This window comes from Anser cygnoides, chromosome 35 (genome assembly GCF_040182565.1).
Source record: "Anser cygnoides isolate HZ-2024a breed goose chromosome 35, Taihu_goose_T2T_genome, whole genome shotgun sequence".
Classification (NCBI taxonomy): Eukaryota; Metazoa; Chordata; class Aves; order Anseriformes; family Anatidae; genus Anser; species Anser cygnoides.
Genome location: NC_089907.1, coordinates 2,413,901 through 2,434,803, shown reverse-complemented (window position 1 = coordinate 2,434,803; position 20,903 = coordinate 2,413,901). Strand labels below are relative to the sequence as shown.

General features: G+C 69.6%; 1 protein-coding gene across 1 annotated transcript; it reads right to left on the bottom strand.

The window, feature by feature from the left end:
- Window positions 1-399: 399 nt before the first annotated feature.
- Window positions 400-20,541, bottom strand: BAG6 (BAG cochaperone 6). The gene is given in 33 exon segments (XM_066986623.1): window positions 400-409; window positions 672-847; window positions 1,311-1,457; window positions 2,102-2,144; window positions 2,146-2,207; window positions 2,310-2,399; window positions 2,490-2,540; window positions 3,413-3,565; window positions 3,660-3,784; window positions 3,875-3,977; window positions 4,765-4,818; window positions 4,912-5,081; window positions 6,302-6,393; window positions 6,395-6,471; window positions 6,632-6,677; window positions 7,894-8,140; window positions 9,243-9,291; window positions 9,622-9,725; window positions 10,518-10,622; window positions 10,731-10,793; window positions 10,912-11,131; window positions 11,133-11,180; window positions 12,486-12,571; window positions 12,574-12,676; window positions 14,740-14,897; window positions 14,944-15,064; window positions 16,183-16,257; window positions 16,361-16,414; window positions 18,349-18,508; window positions 18,605-18,608; window positions 19,382-19,499; window positions 20,206-20,287; window positions 20,385-20,541. Coding segments are annotated over 32 exon segments (3,189 nt in total). The 5' UTR covers window positions 20,281-20,287; window positions 20,385-20,541.
- Between the last annotated feature and the right edge of the window lie 362 nt (window positions 20,542-20,903).

Genomic DNA, 20,903 nt, shown 5'->3' with positions numbered 1-20,903 from the left:
CCCCTCCCCCGCAGATGCTGCTGCCCGTGGTGGAGCCCCCCGGTGCCCCCCGTGGTGAACTTCGGGGCCCCCCCGGGGCGCGCCCGCGCCCCCTGCCCCTGCTGCCCCTGGGCCGCCTCGTGCCCCCCCCGCCCGCCCCTTCGCCCCCCCGGGACCCGCCCCGAGCCTCGCCCGGGGCTGGGGGGGCCGGGGGCGCCCCTCTGAGCCCCCCCTCCCGGGGCGCCCCCAGCGCGGGCCCCCCCGGGCGGCTGCTCCTCCACCGCCCCCGGGGCCGCGGCGCCCCCGGGGCCGCCTGGGGGCTCCCCCCCCCCCCGCGGGGCTGCCCCCTGCCCTGGAGCCCCCCAGCGCCCCCAGTGACCCCCCCCCAGAGACTGGGGGGGGGTCTGGGGGCTCCCGTATTTATGTGGGGCTTGGGGGGGGGGGGGGAATTACGGGGTGAGAAACAACCCCCCCCGTGGGGCTGGGGGGGGGCTGCGTGCCCCCCCCCACTATTTACGGGGCCCGTGCCCCACACTTTCGGGGTCTCTGCCTCAATTTATGGGTCCGTGCCCCACACTTATGGGGCGCCCCCCCCCCCCCCCCCCGTTGGGCCGCGGCCCCTTTGTTAAAGAAATGTTAAAAACGAAAAAAAAATCATAAAAAAAAAAAACCCTCGTTTGCAGAAAAAAAACGGAATAAAAGCGACGGAAGGCGAGCGCGTGGGCAGGGGGCGGGGGCCTTTATTGGGGGGGGGCGCCCCGCGGGGGGGGGGGTGGGGGCCCTCGTTGAAGGCGCGCTGGGCGCAGGGGAAGCGCCGCGGGCAGAAGTCGGGGTCCTCGCGCAGGCGGCGCTGGAGGTCGGCCAGCAGCTGGGGGCGGGGCCGGGCGGTGGGCGGGGCTTCGGGTGGCCACGCCCACCGGCCACGCCCACCCCTGGAGCTCTTTAAGACCCCCCCCAATATGGGAGCCCCCCCCCCACGCACAAGGCCCCCGAGCCCCCCAGGTCCCCCCGAACACCCCAAAATCCCCCGGTGCCCCCAAACCCTTCCCGACTCCCCCAGATCCCAACCCCCCCACCCCAAACCTCCCCCACCCGAAACCTCCCCCCAAGACCCCCGGGACCCCCCAGGACCCCTCAGGAATCCCCCCCAAGGACCATGGCCCCCCCCACCCCCACTGAGTGCCCCCCCCCCCCCGACCCCCCTCTGGGACCCCTCCCATAACCCCCAAGCCCCGTCCCAAACCCCCAGCCCCCCCCCCCCCCAAACCCGGGACCCCCAGATCCTCCCCCCGCCCCCCAGGACCTTTCTGGGACCCCCCCCCCGTCCCCACCTGCTGTCTGTAGCCCTCCTGCAGGGGCCCCTCGCTCAGCTCCCGGCTGAGGCTCTCGGGGGACCCCAGGGGCCGGGCGCCGGCGGCTCGGGCAGCGCGCCCCACGGCCTCGGCCAGCAGCAGCGGGGGGCCCTCGGCCTGCATGGTCTGGGGGGTGGGGGGGGGGGTCAGTGGGGCAGGCCATGGGGCAGGGCCATGGGGCAGCCGTGGGGGTGGCTGTGGGGCGGGGGAGAACTGTGGGGCAGGCTACGGGGCAAAATATGGGGCAGGGGCTGTGGGACAGGCTATGGAGGAGCCATGTGGTGGGGCAGGCTGTGGGGCAGGAGATGTGGGGCAGGCCGTGGGGCAGGGCTATGGGGCAGGGCTATGGGGCAGGCTGTGGGGCAGGCCGTGGGGTAGGGCTGTGGGGCAAGGCTATGGGGCAGGGCTGTGGGGCCGGGCCGTGGGGCAGGGCCGTGGGGCAGCCGTGGGGGGTGGCCGTGGAGTAGGGCTATGGGGCAGGGCTATGGGGCAGGAGCTATGGGGGGCAGGGCCGTGGGGCAGGGCTATGGGGCAGGAGCTATGGGGCAGGGCTGTGGGGCAGGGCTATGGGGCAGGCTGTGGGGCAGGCCGTGGGGTAGGGCTATGAGGCCGGCTGTGGGGCAGGGCTATGGGGCAGGGCTGTGGGGCAGGAGCTATGGGGCAGGGCTGTGGGGCAGGGCTATGGGGCAGGGCTATGGGGCAGGGCTATGGGGCAGGCCGTGGGGCAGGTTATGGGGCAGGCCGTGGGTCAGGCCGTGGGGCAGCCCCACCTTGCGGCGCTTGGCGGGCATGCCGGTCAGGTAGGCGTCGCTCAGGGGGCTGCGGCTTCCCCTTGCGCTGGCTCTGGACGTCCTCGCGGATGATGGGGACCCACTCCTGGGGGGGGAGGGCAGGGTGAGCCCCCCCCCCCCCCCCCCCAAACAAACACACGTCACGTGACACCCCCCACGTGATCTCCCACAGCCAATCGCAGCTCACCGGGGGCAGGGCGGCCGCCCATCCCTCGCTCTCATTGGGCAGCGCCTCCTCGGCCGTGGTGGCGGGGGCGGGGGAGGCGGCGCCCTCACGCTGCGGGAGGGGAGGGGGGGAGGAGGGGGCGGGGTCAGCGCAGGCCCCGCCCCCGTCCCGCGCCTCCCCGCCCGCCTTGGCCACGCCCACCTCCGGTGGCGGCTCCGCCTCCTGGGTCTCCATTGGCTCCTCCGGTAGGGGCTGGGTGCAGAGGGGCGTGGTCAGCAGGGGGCGGGGCAAGGGGGCAGGGCAGAGGACAAGGGGGCGGGGCTAAGGGTAAGGGGCGGGGCTAAGGGCAAGGGGCGGGGCTAAGGAGAAGGGCGTGGCTAAGCACAATGGGGGCGAGGTTAAGGGCGGGGGGCGTGGCTAAGGACAAGGGGCGGGCTAAGGGCAGGGGGCGTGGATAAGGACAAGGGGTGTGGCTAAGGACAAGGGGGCGTGGCTACGGACAAGAGGGCGGGGCTAAGGACAAGGGGCAGGGCTAAGGGCGGGGGTGGAGCTAAGGACAAGGGGGCGTGGCTAAGGACAAGGGGCGGGGCTAAGGACAAGGGGGCGTGGCTAAGGACAAGGGGCGTGGCTGAGGACAAGGGGGCGTGGCTAAGGACAAGGGGGCGTGGCTAAGGACAAGGGGGCAGGGCTAAGGACAAGGGGGCAGGGGCTAAGGAGAAGGGCGTGGCTAAGGACAAGGGGGCGTGGCTAAGGGCAATGGGGCGGGGCTAAGGACAGGGGGCGTGGCTAAGGACAAGGGGCGGGGCTAAGGGCAAGGGGGCGGGGCTAAGGACAAGTGGGCGGGGCTAAGGGCAAGGGGGCGTGGCAAAGGACAAGGGGCGGGGCTAAAGGGCAGTGGGCGTGGCTAAGGACAAGGGGGCGTGGCTAAGGGCGGGGGCGTGGCTAGGGACAAGGGGGCGTGGCTAAGGACAAGGGGCGTGGCTAAGGACAATGGGGCAGGGCTAAGGACAAGGGGCGTGGCTAAGGACAATGGGGGCGTGGCTAAGGGCGGGGGGCGTGGCTAAGGGCGGGGGGCGTGGCTAAGGACAAGGGGGCGTGGCTAAGGGCGGGGGGGGCGTGCCCACCTGCGCTGGGGCGGGCTCCCCCAGGCGGCGCACGTAGGGCAGGACCTGCTCGGCCGTCACCGGCATCTGCTCCAGCAGCCCCTGCAGCCGCATCCCCACCACGGCCGTCAGCCACGACACCAGCGACGGCGCCACGTCGGCCGACATGCGGCGCTGGAGGGGGCACAGCACGGGGTGGGGGGGGGTCAGTCGGGCCGTCCGTCCGTCCGTCTGCCCCCCGGACCCCCGGACCCCCGCCCCCACTCACGATGCGGTCGCTGATGAGCGCCCCCAGCGCCGCGCGCTCCCCCCGCAGGCAGTGCAGGTTCAGCGCCAGGCACTCGAACAGCGCCCGGTTGCAGAGCTCCAGGAGCCGGGGGCCGAAGGTGGCGTCTGGGGGGGACACGGGTTGGGGGGGGGGTTCAGTCATGGGGGGGCGTTTTATCCCCCCCCCGGCGGTGTTCCTGTGCCCCCCCCGCCCACCGGAGCAGCGCAGGATGTGCAGGGCGATGCGCTGGAAGTGCTCCTGCAGGAACTCCACGTTGGTGCGCGTGATGTCCACGCCGTCGGCCACCTGCACCCCCGCCTGGGGGGGGGGGGGGGCACGGGGACGGGGGGGGGGGTTGTGTGAGGGTATAACCCCCCCACAAGCACCACCCCCCCCCCCCCCCAACCCCCCAACTTACAACCCCCCACCCAATCCCCCCTCACACCCCCCAAAGGACTCCCACTCCCACCTCCCCCACCCCCAAATCCCCCCCCCCATACCCCGAATTCCCCTCCCCAGACCCACAAATCCTCCCCAAATCCCCCCTGTAGCCCCTCCCCAAACACCCCCAACCCCAAAACCACCCCCCAAACCCCAAGTCCTCCCCTCAAACCCCGAATTACCCCCAAAATCTACCCCAAATCCCCTCCGAACCCCAAATCTCCCTTCCAACCTCCCAAAATCTACCCCCAAATCCTCCCCAAATCCCCTCCCAACCCCTCCAAACCCCCAAATCCCTCCAAATCCCCCCCAAATCCCCCCAAATCTCCCCCAAATCCCCCCAAATCCCCCTCCCAATCCCCAAATCCCCCCTAAATCCCCCCAATCCCCCCCCCCAAATCCCCCCAACCTCCCTCCCAACCCCCAAATCCCCCTCTAAATCCCCCCAAATCCCCCCAAATCCCCCCAAAACCCCCCTCCCAACCCCCAAATCCCCCCTAAATCCCCCCCAATCCCCCCCAAACGCCCCCAACCCCCCTCCCAACCCCTCCAACCCCCCAAATCCCCCCCCTAAATCCCCCAAATCCCCCCCAAATCCCCCCCAAACCCCCCTCCCAACCCCCTAAACCCCCCCCCCCCCCAACCCCCCCGGCCCCCCACTCACGAAGCTCTCCCGCACGAACTCCTCCAGCCCCGCTATCAGCGCGTGCGCGGCCGCCTGCGGGGAAGCCCCCGGGCTCAGCCCCACTGCCTCCGGGGTGGGATCCCTCCCCCTCCCCCCCCCCAATATTTGGGGCCCCCCGCCCCGTACCCGCACGCTGCCCTCGCTGGGCTCCTGCCCGCCCAGGAAGCGCTGGCGGAAGAAGCGGCGCAGGGCGGGCTGCAGGCGCTGCAGGGGCTGGCAGTGCCCGTGGAGCAGCGCCACCACGTCCACCATGGCCACCTGCTGGCACAGCAGCGACAGCAGCTCCCCGAAGAACCCTGGGGGGGAGGGGGCGGGGTCAGAGAAGGCCCCGCCCCCTGGCGGCCCCGCCCCTGGCGGCCCCGCCCCCTTGAGGCCCCACCCCCCAGAGCCCACCCAAAGGGGATCCCCCCCAGCACTGCAGCTCCCCAAGGACAATAAAGGGTTAAAAGGGGCGGGGTCAGAGAAGGGAACGCCCCCTGGAGGCCCCGCCCCCTGGAGGCCCCGCCCCCTGGAGGCCCCGCCCCCTGGAGGCCCCGCCCCCAGAGCCCCACCCAAAGGGGATCCCCCAGCACTGCAGCTCCCCAAGGATAATAAAGGGTTAAAAGGGGGCGTGGCCAAGGAGGAGACCGCCCCCCGGAGGCCCCGCCCCCGGAGGCCCCGCCCCCGGAGGCCCCGCCCCCGGAGGCCCCGCCCCCAGACCCCTCAGCTCCGCAGCTCCCCGCTGACCACGCCCACTTGTGGGCGGGGCACATAGAAGCCACGCCCCCTTGTTGGGCGGGGTCACCACCTCCATATATGGGGGGGGGGAGGAGCCCTCGAAACAGCCCCAAATCCCCCTAAATCCTCCCCAAATCCCCCCGAAAGCCCCCGAAATCCCCCCCAAACCCTCCAAATCCCCCCCCCTCAAATTCCCCTACCCCCCCCCAAATCCCCCCCCCGAGCCCCCCCAAACCCCCCTTACCCCCCCCAAATCCCCCTAAACCCCCCTACGCCTCCCAAACCCTTCCCAGCCCCCCCCCCCCGTACCCCCCCCCCCAAATCCCCCTAAAGCCCCCCCACCCCCCCCAAACCCTTCCCAGCCCCCCGTACCCCCCCCCAAATCCCCTTACCCCCCCCCCTGTACCCCCCAAATCCCCTTAAACCCCCCCCGTACCCCCCAAACCCTTCCCAACCCCCCCAAATCCCCCCCAAATCCCCCCCCCCCCCGATCCTCTTAAAACCCCCCCCCAACCCCCTGTAAACCCCCCCCCGCCCCCCAAACCCTTCCCACCCCCCTAAATCCCCTCCCACCCCCCCCCAAACCCCCCCCTAAAGCCCCCCCACCCCCCAAACCCTTCCCAGCCCCCCCCTTACCCCCCCCCCCCCAAATCCCCTTACCCCCCCCGCCCCCCCCCAAACCCTTCCCAACCCCCCAAATCCCCTCCCATATCCCCCCCCCACCGCCCCCCAAAACCCCCCTCCCCCCCAACCCCCCAACCCCCAACCCCCCCGACCCCCCCCCCCCCCCCCCGCTCACCGGCGGGGCCGCCGGCGCCGTGCTCGAAGCTGGGGGGGGCGCCGCTGAGGCGCTGCAGGAAGGCGGCGATGCTCTCGGGGGCGGCCCTGGGGGGCCCCCAGGGAGCCCAGCATGGAGGAGAGCACCCCCTGCACCACGCTGGTGAAGAACTCGGGGGGCAGCGCCTCGGGGGGGCGGCGGCGGCGGCGGGGGGGGGCGGCGGCCGAGGAGGAGGAGGAGGAGGGAGGAGGGAGGGGGGGCGGGGGGGAGGAGGGGGCGGGGGGGGAGGCGGGGGGGAGGGCGGGGAGGGAGGGGGGGGGCTGGGGGGGGGTGGAGGGCGGCGGGGGGGGCCTCCTGGGGGGGGTGGGGGGGGGGGGGGGGGGGGGGGCTGGGTGGCCTGGGGGGGGGGGGGGGGGGTTACCCAGGGGGCTCCGGGGGGGTCCAGGCCCCTCCCATGATGCCCTGGGGCAACGATTCCCCCCCCCCCCCATGGTCCTCCTCCTTCCCATAATGCCCTTCAACCCCCGTCCCTCAGGCTCCTCCCCCTTCCCTCAGGCTCCGCCCCTTCCCTCAGGCCACTCCCCCTTCCCTCAGGCTCCGCCCCCTTCCCCTCAGGCTCCGCCCCCTTCCCTCAGGCCCCTCCCCCTTCCCTCAGGCCCCGCCCCCTTCCCTCAGGCTCCTCCCCCTTCCCTCAGGCCCCTCCCACTTCCCCAGGCCCCTCCCCCTTCCCTCAGGCCCCGCCCCCTTCCCTCAGGCTCCTCCCCTTCCCTCAGGCCCCGCCCCCTTCCCTCAGGCCCCTCCCCCTTCCCTCAGGCCCCGCCCCCTTCCCTCAGGCTCCTCCCCTTCCCTCAGGCCCCTCCCCCTTCCCTCAGGCCCCGCCCCCTTCCCTCAGGCCCCGCCCCCTTCCCTCAGGCTCCTCCCCCTTCCCTCAGGCCCCTCCCTTCCCTCAGGCCCCGCCCCCTTCCCTCAGGCCCCTCCCCCTTCCCGCATGCCCCCGCCCCCTCTCCAGGCCCCTCCCCCTTCCCCAGGCCCCTCCCCTTTTCCTAAGCCCCCCCCCCCTTCCCACAACCCCCTGGGTCCTCCCCCAGGCCCCGCCCCCTCCCCCAGGCCCCGCCCCCTCCCCCAGGCCCCGCCCCTCTCCCAGGCCCCGCCCCCTCCCGCAGGCCCCGCCCATTCCCGCAGGCCCCTCCCCCTTCCCTCAGGCTCCGCCCCCTTCCCACAATCCCCTGGGTCCTCCCCCAGGCCCCGCCCTTTCCCGCAGGCCCCGCCCCTTTCCCTCAGGCCCCTCCCCCTTCCCCAAGCTCCTCCCCCTTCCCTCAGGCTCCGCCCCCTCCCTCAGGCTCCTCCCCCTCCCGCAGGCCCCGCCCCCTCCCGCAGGCCCCGGCCCCTCCCCCGGCCCCGCCCCCTCCGCGGGCCCCGCCCCCTCCCCCAGGCCCCGCCCCCTCCCCCAGGCCACGCCTCCTTCCCCCAGGCCAGCCCCCTCCCTCAGGCCCCGCCCCTTCCCTCAGGCCCCGCCGCCTCCCCCAGACCCCACCCCCTCCCGCAGGCCCCGCCCCCTCCCGCAGGCCCCGCCCCCTCCCCAGGCCCCGCCCCCTCCCCACAATGCCCCTCACCTGCAGGAAGTCGGCCACGCCCTGCAGGAAGGGCGGGACCCCCGGCATCGCCACGGCAACGGCGGGGGCGGGGCCTCCCCCAGCAGCCCCCCAGCAGCGCCGCCGGGGGCGGGGCCTCGCCGGCCACGCCCCCCGCGGGCCCCCGGGGCCCCGCCCACAGGGGAGGAGCCCGGGGAGGGCGGGGCCGGGGGCGGGGCCGGGCCCGACGGGGGCGGGGCCGAGGCGGGAGGGGCGGAGCCACCCTGGGCTGGGGGGCGGGGGGTGAGGGGGGCCCAGTGCCCCCAGTGCCCCCCCAGTGCCCCCAGTAGGCTCCCCAGTGCCTACCAGTACCCCCCAGTTCCTCCCAGCACCCCCAGTCCCTCCCAGTACCCCTAATATGCCCCCCAGTGCCTCCCAGTTCCCCCAATACACCCCCACATGCCCTCCCAGTCCATCCCAGAGCCCCCAGATGACCCCCAGTGCCCCCAGTATGCCCCCATATGCCCTCCCAGTGCCCCCCAGCCCCTCCCAGTGCCCCCCATATGCCCTCCCAGTGCCCCCCAGCCCCTCCCAGTGCCCCCCAGTCCCTCCCAGTTCCCCCAGTATGCCCCCATATGCCCTCCCAGTGCCCCCCAGTCCCTCCCAGTGCCCCCAGTATGCCCCCATATGCCCTCCCAGTGCCCCCCAGTGCCCCCCAGTCCCTCCCAGTGCCCCCATATGCCCTCCCAGTGCCCCCCAGTCCCTCCCAGTGCCCCCCCCAGCCCCTCCCAGTTCCCCCAGTATGCCCCCATATGCCCTCCCAGATGCCCCCCAGTGCCCCCCAGCCCCTCCCAGTGTCCCCCAGACGCCCCCCAGCCCCTCCCAGTGCCCAACCCCCTCCCAGTGCCCCCAGTATGCCCCCATATGGCTTCCCAGTGCCCCCCAGATACCCCCAGCCCCTCCCAGTGCCCCCCAGCCCCTCCCAGTTCCCCCAGTATGCCCCCATATGCCCTCCCAGTGCCCCCCAGTGCCCCCCATATGCCCTCCCAGTGCCCCCCAGTGCCCCCATATGCCCTCCCAGTGCCCCCCAGCCCCTCCCAGTGCCCCCCAGCCCCCCCAGTGCCCCCCAGCCCCTCCCAGTGCCCCCCAGTCCCTCCCAGTTCCCCCAGTATGCCCCCATATGGCCTCCCAGTGCCCCCCAGATACCCCCAGCCCCTCCCAGTGCCCCCAGTATACCCCCATATGCCCTCCCAGTGCCCCCCAGTTGCCCCCCAGTCCCTCCCAGTTCCCCCAGTATGCCCCCATATGCCCTCCCAGTGCCCCCCAGCCCCTCCCAGTGCCCCCCAGCCCCTCCCAGTGCCCCCCAGCCCCTCCCAGTGCCCCGCACTCACCCAGCACCAGGGGCTGCAGCAGCAGCTGCCCCACCAGCCCGCTGATCACCTGCGCCAGCGACGCGCCCCCCCGGGGGCCTGGGCCGGGGTCACGGCGGGCACCGGGCCCCACGGCCCCCCGTGACCCCCCACGGCCCCCCCGTGACCCCCCACGGCCCCCGTGACCCCCACGTGCCCCCCCCCCCCCCCAGGGTCACTCAAGGACCCCCCCCCATTTCCTGTCCCCCCATAATCCCATAAAGCCCCCCCCACCCCATAACACACCCCCACCCCATAGAGCCCCCCCACCCTATAACGCCCCCCCCCACCCCACAGAGCCCCCCCCCACCCCCCATAGTTCCCCGCCCCCCCCCCCCCCCCGCCGTGCCCCCACACTCACGGGAGCGGCCGCCTGGGGGCCCCGGGGTGCGTGGGGCGCGGGGGGCGCCGTGGGGCGGGCGATCACCACCCGCGTGGGGGCCTGGAAGCCGCCGACCGCCTGGCCTGGGGGGGAAGGGAGGGTTATGTGGGGCAGGGCTGGGGGCAGTTATGGGGCAGTTATGGGGCAGCCATGGGGCACTTATGGGGCAGTTATGGGGCAGTTATGGGGCAGCCATGGGGCAGCTATGGGGCAGCCATGGGGCAGTTATGGGGCAGCCGTGGGGCAGCCGTGGGGCAGCTATGGGGCAGTTATGGGGCAGTTATGGGGCAGCCATGGGGCAGCTATGGGGCAGCCATGGGGCAGCTATGGGGCAGCTATGGGGCAGTTATGGGGCAGTCATGGGGCAGTTATGGGGCAGCCGTGGGGCAGCTATGGGGCAGTTATGGGGCAGTCATGGGGCAGTTATGGGGCAGCCATGGGAGCAGCCATGGGGCAGTTATGGGGCAGCCATGGGGGGGCAGTTATGGGGCAGCTATGGGGCAGCCATGGGGCAGCCATGGGGCAGCCATGGGGCAGCTATGGGGCAGCCATGGGGCAGCCATGGGGCAGCCATGGGGCAGTTATGGGGCAGCCATGGGGCAGCTATGGGGCAGCCATGGGGCAGCCATGGGGCAGCCATGGGGCAGCTATGGGGCAGCCATGGGGCAGCCATGGGGCAGCCATGGGGCAGCCATGGGGCAGTTATGGGGCAGCTATGGGGCAGCCATGGGGCACTTATGGGGGCAGCCATGGGGCAGCCATGGGGCAGCCATGGGGCAGTTATGGGGCAGTTATGGGGCAGCCATGGGGCAGTTATGGGGCACTTATGGGGCAGCCGTGGGGCAGTTATGGGGCACTTATGGGGCGCGCCCCACCTGTAGCAGCGGAGGCAGCGGCGGCCACGGCCTGCTGGGTGATCTGGTGGGCGACCGCCTGCAGGAACTCGGGGGGCAGCGGGGGCAGCTGCAGGGGGGGCCCCCCTGGAAAAAAACAGGGACGGGGGGGGGGGGGGGTCACGGCCCTGCCCCCCCCCGCACCCCCCCAACGCCCCCCAGCCCCCAAAACCGACCCGACCCCCCCCCCCAAACTCACCCATGCCCAAGCTGTGCCCGGGGGGCCGCTGGTGCCCCCGGCCGCCTGCGAGCCGGAATCTGCAGGGGGGGGACAAAGAGGGGAGGGTCCGGGGGGGTCCCGGGGGGTCCCCAGAGTGGGGGGTCCCCAAAATCCGGGGGGGGGTCCCCAAAATCCGGGGGGGGGTCCGCGACTCACCCTGGATGTTCATGTGCATCATCACCACCGGCTCCACCGTCTGGTGCGAGATGCGGATGACGCGGGGGGCCCCGGCTGCGCCCCGGGGGGCCGGGGGGCTGGGGGGGGGCCGCCGGGGGGCCTCGGGGGCGTCCCCGGGGGGAGGAAGAAGAGGAGGAGGAGGAGGAGGCGGCGGCGGGGGGGGGGAGGAGGAGGCCCCGGGGGTCTCGGCAGGGCCGGGGGGCGCGCGCCCCGTTGCCGGTCATGGTCACCGTGGTGCCCACGTTGATCTGGGGGGGGGGGGGGGGGCAATGGGGGGGGGGGCATCAGTGGGGCGGCCCCATGGGGGGGGGGGTGGCGGGGGGGGCCCTGTGCCCCATAGAGCAGCGGGGGGGCTCTTTGTGCCCCCCCAGCCCCATTGGTGCCCCCCCCCCAGCCCCATTTGTGCCCCCCCCAGCCCCATCGGTGCCCCCCCGCCCCATTTGGTGCCCCCCAGCCCCCTTTGTGCCCCCCCAGCCCCCCTTTGGTGCCCTCCCCAGCCCCCTTTGTGCCCCCCCCAGCCCCATTTATGCCCCCCAGCCCCATTGGTGCCCCCCACCTGGATGGGGAATATTGGCCCCCCCAGCCCCATTTGCCCACCCCCCAACCCCATTTGTGCCCCCCAGCCCCCTTTATGCCCCCCCCAGCCCCATCGGTGCCCCCCCAGCCCCATTTATGCCCCCCCAACCCCATTTGTGCCCCCCAGCCCCCTTTATGCCCCCCCCAGCCCCATTTATGCCCCCCCAACCCCATTTGTGCCCCCCCAGCCCCCTTTGTGCCCCCCCAGCCCCATTTATGCCCCCCCAGCCCCATTGGTGCCCCCCCCACCTGGATGGGGAATATTGCCCCCCCCAGCCCCATTTGCCCACCCCCAGCCCCATCGGTGCCCCCCCCAGCCCCATTTGTGCCCCCCAACCCCATTTGTGCCCCCCCCAGCCCCATCGGTGCCCCCCAGCCCCATTTGTGCCCCCCACACCTGGATGGGAAATATTGGGCCCCCCAGCCCCATTTGCCCCCCCCAGCCCCATTTGTGCCCCCCAACCCCATTTGTTCCCCCCCAGCCCCATTGGTGCCCCCCCCCACCTGGATGGGGAATATTGGGCCCCCCCAGCCCCATTTGCCCCCCCCCAACCCCATTTGTGCCCCCCCGCCCCACATACACAGACTTTGCCCCCCAGCCCCATTGACGGTGCCCCCCCCCAGCCCCATTGGTGCCCCCCCAGCCCCACATACACAGACTTTGCCCCCCCCCAGCCCCCTTTGTGTCCCCCCAGCCCCATTGGTGCCCCCCCCAGCCCCATTTATGCCCCCCAGCCCCATAGATACAGACTTTGCCCCCCCCAGCCCCATTTATGCCCCCCCCAGCCCCATTGGTGCCCCCCCCAGCCCCACATACACAGACTTTGCCCCCCCCAGCCCCCTTTGTGTCCCCCCAGCCCCATTGGTGCCCCCCAGCCCCATTTATGCCCCCCCAGCCCCCTTTGTGCCCCCCCCAGCCCCATTTGTGCCCCCGCCCCATCAGTGCCCCCCCCGCCCCATTTTGAGCCCCCCCCCACCTGGATGGGGATGGCGGCCTGCTGCAGCACCATGGGGGGGCCGTAGTGGGGCAGGGGCCGCGCCACGTGGAGGTGCCGGGGGGCCTCCCCAGGCCGCAGCGCAGCTCGGCCAGCGCCAGCAGCGCGTTGCCCACCAGCCGCTGGCTCTCCCCCAGCAGCGCCAGCACCCGCTGCGCCTCCTCCCGCGCCTCCTGGGGGGGGGGGGGCAAAACGGGGGGGGGGGGGGTCAGGGGGGCACCCCAGAACGGGGGGAGCCCCCGGAATAGGAGGGACCCCCCAAAAGGAGGGACCCCCCGGAATGAGAGGGAGCCCCCCAATGGGAGGGACCCCCCCAAATGGGAGGGACCCCCCCGGAATAGGAGGGACCCCCCCAAAAGGAGGGACCCCCCCAAAAGAAGGGACCCCCCGGAATGGGAGGGAGCCCCCCAATGTGACGGACCCCCAATAGGAGGGACCCCCGGAATAGGAGGGACCCCCCAATAGGAGGGACCCCCCAGAACAGGAGGGACCCCCCAAAAGGAGGGACCCCCCCCCAAAGGAGGGACCCCCCAGAACAGGAGGGACCCCCCAGAACAGGAGGGACCCCCCCAATGGGAGGGACCCCCCCAAACAGGAGGGACCCCCCAGAACCCCCGGGGGGGCTTCCCGGCACCCCCAAGGGGCTCCCAACACCCCCCCCCCCCAGGGACACCCGGAAAGTACCCGGGGGACCCCAAAACCACCCCTGAGACCCCCCCCCAAAAACGGACCCCAGAAATCCCCCAAAGGACCCCAAAAACCACCCCGGGGACCCAGAAACCTGCCCCGAGGACCCCAAAATTCACCCAAATGACCCCAAAATCACCGCAGGGACCCCAAAACCCACCCAAAAGACCCCAAAACTGCCCCCAGGGACCCCAAAATCACCCAAAGGACCCCAGAACCACCCCCAGGGACCCCAAAACCCACCCAAAAGACCCCAAAATCACCCCCAGGAACCCCAAAAATCACCCGCAGGAACCCCAAAACTGCCCCCAGGGACCCCGAAATCACCCCCAGGGACCCCAAAACTGTCCCCAGGGACCCCGAAATCACCCCCAGGGACCCCCAAAATCACCCCCAAAATCACCCAAACAACCCCAGAACCGCTCCCAGGGACCCCAAAACCCACCCAAAAGACCCCAAAATCACCCCAGGGACCCCAAAATCACCCCAGGGACCCCAGAACCGCCCCCAGGGACCCCAAAACCCACCCAAAAGACCCCAAAATCACCCCAGGGACCCCAAAATCAAACCAGGGACCCCAAAATCACCCAAAAAATCACCCAAAAGACCCCAAAAATCACCCAGGGACCCCCAAATCACCCCCAGGGACCCCCAAAATCACCCCCAAAATCACCCAAAAGGACCCCAGAACCGCCCCAGGAACCCCAAAATTCACCCAAATGACCCCAAAATCAACCCCAGGGACCCCAAAATCACCCCAGGGACCCCCAAAATCACCCGCAGGAACCCCAAAACTGCCCCCAGGGACCCCAAAAAATGACCCAAAACCCCAGGGACCCCCAAAATCACCCAAAGAACCCCAGAACCGCCCCAGGGACCCCCAAAATCACCCCCAAAATCACCCAAACAACCCCAGAACCGCTCCCAGGGACCCCAAAATTCACCCAAATGACCCCAAAATCACCCCAGGAACCCCAAAAATCACCCCAGGGACCCCCAAAATCACTCCAGGGACCCCCAAAACCCACCCAAAAATCCCCCCAAGGCCCCCCCCAGCTCCTTTATAGGGTCCCAGATGCCCTGAGAGCCCCCGAACAGCCCCCAGCCCCCCCGTAACAGCCCCCAGCCCCCCCATAACAGCCCCCAGCCCCCCCATTTTGTACCCCAGTCCCCCCATTATTTCAGGACCCCCCCTGTATTTCAGGACCCCCCCAAATTTCAAGACCCCCATTTGTGCCCCCCCCCCATTGTTGCCCCCATTTTGGGCTCCCAGCCCCTCCCCGACCCCATAACAGCCCCCAGCCCCCATTTTGTACCCCAGCCCCCCCCCCATTATTTCAGGACCCCCCCCAAATTTCAAGACACCCCCCATTTGTGCCCCCCCCCCCCCCCCATTGTCAGTGCCCCCATTTTGGGGTCCCAGCCCCCTCCCCGACCCCGTAACAGCCCCCAGCCCCCCCGTAACAGCCCCCCAGCCCCCCCCCTTTGGACCCCCCAGCCCCCCCCCCTATTTCACGCCCCCCCCCCCAAATTTTGGGCCCCCCCTCACGTCGCTGCCGTAGTCGGCGGTGCCGGCGGCCGCCAGCAGGCGCAGCTGGCGCTGGCGGAAGGGCTCGAGGCGCCCCTCCAGGCGCCGCAGCTCCCGCAGCACCTCCGCGTACTCGGCCGGCGAGGGGGGCTGGGGGGGCACCGAGGTCAGGGACCCCCCTGGGAAAAAGGGGGGGGGGGATCCCGAAACCGGCCCCCCAGGTACCTGGCGGCGCCCTCCGGGGTCGGGGGGCTTCCCGTGGGGGCGCCGGGGGGGGCTTCGGGCTCCGGGGGGGCTCCGAGGGGGGCCGGGGGGGCGGCCGGGGGGGGTCGGCCCCGTTGGTGCCCTGCGGGGGGGGGGGAGAAATGGTGAGGGGGGTTAAAAGGGGGGGGTGGGGGTAAGGGGGTGGGGGGGGGTAAAAGGGGGTGGGGGTGGGGGGGGGGGGGGGGGGTTAAAAGGGGCTGGGGGGGTCCGAGACCCCATAGTGGGGGGGGGGGGGGGGGGGGGGGGGGGGTGGGGGGGTAAAAGGGGATGGGGGGTCCGAGACCCCATAATGGGGGGGGGAAGGGGGGGTTAAAAGGGGGGTAAAAGGGGGGGTCTGAGACCCCATAATGGGGGGGGGGGGAATGGGGGGGGTAAAAGGGGGTGGGGGGGTAAAGGGGGGGGTGGGGGGGTCTGAGACCCCATAATGGGGGGGGGGGGGGGGGGGGAATAGGGGGGTTAAAAGGGGGGGGGGTAAAAAGGGGGGTGGGGGGGTCTGAGACCCCATAATGGGGGGGGGAAATGGGGGGGTTAAAGGGGGGGTAAAGGGGGGTCTGAGACCCCATAATGGGGGGGGGGGGAATGGGGGGGGGAATGGGGGGGTTAAAAGGGGGGGGTAAAAGGGGTGGGGGGAATGGGGGGGTTAAAAGGGGGGGGGTAAAAGGGGGGGTCTGAGACTCCATAATGCGGGGGGGGAAGGGGGGGGGGTTAAAAGGGGGGGGGGGTGGGGGTGGGGGGGTCCGAGACCCCATAATGGGGGGGAATGGGGGGGGGGTTAAAAGGGGGGTCTGAGACCCCATAATGGGAGGGGGGGGCTTAAAAGGGGTGGGGGGGGGATAAAGGGGGTGGGGGGGTCTGGGACCCCATAATGTGTGAAGGGGGGGGGGGAAAAGGAGGTGAGGGAGGGGTTAAAGGGGTTGGGGGGGGTAAAAGGGGCGGGGGGGGGGGGTTAAAAGTGGGGGGGGGGGGGGGTAAAAGTGGGGGGGGGGGGTTAAAAGTGGGGGGGGGGGGTCCAGGACCTCATAAGGGGGGGGGGGTAAAAGGGGGGGGTAAAAAGGGGGGGGGGGGGGGGTAAAAGGGGAGAAAAAGGGGGCGGGGGGGGGGTAAAAGGGGGGCGCCGGGGGGTTATAAAGGGGTGGGGGGTCACAAAGGATCGGGGGGGTTAGAAGGGGGGCGCCGGGGGGGCGCCGGGGGGGAGCTCACCTCGAGGCGCGCCAGGACGCCCTGCAGGTCCCGCAGCATGTGCTGCGCCACCGCCAGCCGCATGCGGGGCTCGCTCTGCGGGGGGCAATTAGCCGCAATTAGCGCCCGCCTCGTTAGCAGCTGGCACCCCACCCCCCATCCGGTAATTAACGGGGGGGGGAGCGCACCCCCCACCCACCTGCACCGGGGCCTGGTCCATGTTGATGTGCACGTCCACCGAGGAGCCGTCCATCTGGGGGGGGCAGCGGGAACCGGGGGGGATTGGGAAATTGGGGGGGGGGGGGGGGGAATTAGGAGAAATTTAAGGAAAATTTCAGGACATTTAGGAGAAGTTTTGGGAAAAATTCAGGAAATTTAGGGGAAATTTGAGGAAAATTTCAGGAAATTTAGGAGAAGTTTTGGAAAAATTCCAGGAAATTTAGGAAAAAAATTGAGGAAAATTCCAGGAAGTTTAGGGGAAATTTGAGGAAAATTCCACAAAGTTTAGGGGAAATTTGAGGAAAATTCCACGAAGTTTAGGGAAAATTTGAGGAAAATTCCACGAAGTTTAGGGAAAATTTGAGGAAAATTCCACGAAGTTTAGGAAAAATTTGAGGAAAATTCCACGAAGTTTAGGGAAAATTTGAGGAAAATTCCACGAAGTTTAGGGAAAATTTGAGGAAAATTGCATGAAATTTAGGGGAAGTTTAGGGAAATTTTCAGGAATTTTAGGGGAAGTTTAGGGAAATTTTCAGGAATTTTAGGGAAGTTTAGGGAAATTTTCAGGAATTTTAGGGGAAGTTTAGGGAAATTTTCAGGAATTTTAGGGGAAGTTTAGGGAAATTTTCAGGAATTTTAGGGGAAATTTAAGGAAAAATTCAGGAAATTTAGGGGAAATTTGAGGGAAATTTCAGGAAAATTTCAGGAAATTTAGGGGAAATTTGAGGAACATTTCAGGAAATTTAGAAGAAATTTAAGGAAATTTTCAGGAAAAAAATAGGGGAAATTTGAGGACAATTTCAGGAAAATTTCAGGAAATTTAGGGGAAATTTGAGGAAAGTTTCAGAAAATTTAGGAGACATTTAATGAAAATTTAACAGTATTCAAGGGAAATTTAAGGAGATTAATTGCATTTAGGGAAATTTAATCAAATTTTAAGTGTTTACAGGAATTTAAGGAAAATTTAAGAGTATTTAAGAGAAATTTAAGGAAATTAATGGTGTTTAGGGAAATTTAAGGAAAGTTTAAGAGTAGTTAAGGGAAATTTAAGGGAAAATTAACGGTATTCAAGGAAGATTTAGGGGAAAATGATAGTATTTAGGGAAATTGAGGGAAAAATGATGGTATTTAAGTAAATTTTAAGGAAATTAATGGTATTTAAGTGAATTTAAGAAAAAGCATAGGAATTTGGTAAAAGACAGTGGGTTTAAGGCAAAAAAAGGGCGGTTTGGGGAAATCGGTGGGATTAAAGCGGGGGCGGGGGGGTTATGGAGGGTTAGGGGAAATACGGGAATTTGGGGAGATTTGGGGAAACCCAATGGGATCTGGGGAAGGGAGCCCCCAAAATCCCCTAAAACTGCCCCAAACCACCCCAAACCACCCCAAACCACCCCAAAGCGCATCCCAAATTACCCCAAACTGCCCCAAAAGACTGCAAAAAGCCCCAAAACGCCCCAAAGTGCCCCCAAACACCCCAAAAGCACCCCAAAGTGCCTCAAAACACCGTGAAAAGCCCCAAAACGCCCCAAAATACCCCCAAACACCCCAAAAGCGCCCCAAAGTGCCTCAAAACACCGTGAAAAGCCCCAAAATGCCCCAAAGTGCCCCAAAACACCCCAAAGTGCCCCAAAACACCGTGAAAAACCCCAAAACACCCCAAAGTGCCCCAAAACACCGTGAAAAACCCCAAAACGCCCCAAAGTGCCCCAAAACGCCCCAAAGCGCCCCCAAAACGCCCCAAAGCGCCCCAAAACGCCCCAAAGTGCCCCAAAACGCCCCAAAGCGCCCCCCAAGTCACCCTAAGGCGCCCCAGAAGCGCCCCCGAACCGCCCGACCCCCGAAACCACCCCCGGAAAACGCCCCAAAACCGCCAGGACTGGCCCCAAAACCGCCAGGACTGGCCCCAAAACCGCCGGCCGGCCCCAAATTGCCCAAAACCGCCCCGAATTGCCCCAAAGCGGCGCTCACGGGCAGGTTGAAGGTGCCGACCATGACGTAGCTGTTGGCGTTGCGCTCGGGGCCCCCCGCGCCCCCCCCCGCCCCCTCCGGGGGGCCGCGGCCCCGGGACCCCCGGGGGGCGACTGCGTGGGGGGCGCGCTCCACCAGGTGGATCACCTTGCCCCCACATCTGGGGGGGTCGGGAGGGGGGGTCAGGGGTGCGTACCCCCCTCGGGACCCCCCCATCCCAAGGGACCCCCAGCCCCCCCCCATTATCCCCCAGTACCCCCCTAGAACCCCCCCAGAGCCCCCCAGGCCCCCCCAGGCCCCCCAGAGCCCCTTAAATCCCCCCCCGACCCCCCGGACCCCCCCCCCCAGGACCCCCAGAGCCCCTTCAGCCCCCCACCCCCCCCAGAGCCCCCCATTACCCCCCAGAACCCCCCCCAAACCCCCCTTGTGGCCCCCCAGGACCCCCCCAGGTCCCCCCACCTACCCCCAGACCCCCCCAGGACCCCCCCCAACCCCCCCCCGACCCCCCCAGAGCCCCCCGTTACCCCCCAGAACCCCCCCCAAACCCCCCTTGTGGCCCCCAGGACCCCCAAACCCCCCCCCAATCCCCCTAGGCCCCCCAAGGACCCCCGGCCCCCCCCAGGACCCCCAATGCCCCTTCAATCCCCCCCGACCCCCAGAGCCCCCAGGCCCCGCCATTACCCCCCAGAACCCCCCAAACCCCCTTATGGCCCCCCAGGACTCCCCCAAAACCCCCCCAATCCCACTAGGCCCCCCCAGGACCCCCCCCAGAGCCCCTTCAACCCCCCCCAGGACCCCCGGACCCCCCCAGGACCCCCAATGCCCCTTCGACCCCCCCCCCCGACCCCCCCAGAGCCCCCCATTACCCCCCAGAACCCCCCCAAACCCCCTTGTGGCCCCCCAGGACCCCCCCAAACCCCCCCAATCCCCCTAGCCCCCCAGGCCCCCCCAGGACCCCCCCCCAAACCCCCCCCAATCCCCCTAGGCCCCCCCCAGGCCCCCCCCGCCCCCCCCCCCCCGGCCCCCCCCTCACTGTAGTCGCGCAGGCGCCGCTCGTCCTGCAGCACGCGGCCCTGGTAGATGAGGCGCTGCTTCTCGGCCGCGATGCTCACGGCGCCCGCGATGTGCTCCTTGAACGCCCGCACCGAGATCTGGGGGGGGGCACGCACACGGGGGGGGGGGTGAGACCCCGGGAACCCCCCCCTAATTGGGAACCCCCCGGGAACCCCCCCTCCTTCCCAGTAACGCTCCCCCCTTCCCAGTACCCCCCCCTTGCTCCCTGAACGCCCGCACCGAGATCTGGGGGCACGGGGGGCACCGGAACCGCCCCCCTCCCGGTAAGCCCCCTCCCGGTAACCACCCCCCCCGGGAGCCCCCCCCCAGTAATGCCCCCAGTACCGCTGCCCCCATCCCAGTAACCCCTCCCCGTCCCAGTTCCCCCTCCCCATCCCATCCCAGTTACCCCCCTCCTCCCAGTGCCCCCCCCATGCCAGGTCCCTCCCCTCCCGGTACCCCCCCGGTGCCCCCCCCCCCCCCCCCCCCTCCCAATTCCCCCCCCGCTCCCCTCCCATCCCAGTGACCCCCCCCCCCAGCGTCCCCCCGCCCATCCCAGTTCCCTCCCAGTAACCCCCTCCCACCGCCCCCCCCCCGTCCCGGTGCCCCCCCTCCTGTCATCACCCCCCCCGGTCCCGGTACCCCCCCCCGGTCCCGGTACCCCCTCCCCGGTGCCCCCCTCCCCGTACCCCCCCAATACCCCTCCCCCGGTGCCCCCCTCCCTCCTGATGCCCCCCCGGTGCCCCCCCTCCCGGTACTCCCAGCCCCCCCGGTCCCGGTCCCGGTCCCGGTGCCCCCCCGCACCTCGGGCTCGACGCGGAAGCTCCGCGTCTGCGAGTCCAGCGTCTTCACCAGCACCTCCAGCGGCTCCTCCGCCATGGCGGCGCTGCGGCGGCCAGGCCCCGGTTACCGGCACCGGAACCGGAACCGGGCCCGGCCCCGCCCCCCCCTCCCCGCGACCCCCTCCCCCCCCCCCCCCCCACCTCCCCCGCTGCCGCTTCCGCCGCTCGGCGCCGATCGCTTCCGGGTCACGCGGCCGGGGCCGGGTCACGGGGCCGCGGGGCTGCGCCGGGGCCGCTCCGCTGCAGGCGCCGCCGGGACGCCGCCGCGCATGCGCCGCGCGAGGACCCCGCCGCGCGGGGCCGCCCGCGGAGCGCCTGATGGGGCGCGGCAGGCGCCTGACGGGGACGCCACGTCACGGGGGGCCTCGCGCGCGCGCGCGGACCGAAGCCGCGCCGGCGCCATTTTGGAAGCGGGCATCGCCTCCGGAGCGCGGGCGCCGCCATCTTTCTTAAGGGCGCGGGGCTTTTAACAGCACGCAGGGCGTTCTTTTGTCCAAAAACCGCGTTTATTTGGCCAAAACGGCGCGTGCTTCTCCAAAATAGTGTTCATTTCCCCCCACCCCGCGTGCGTTTGTCCCAAACCGCGTGTATTTGTCCGTAAAACGAGATTGTTTATGTCCAATGACGACGCGAAGTCGGCGGGGCCTCAGGAGGCGCGGG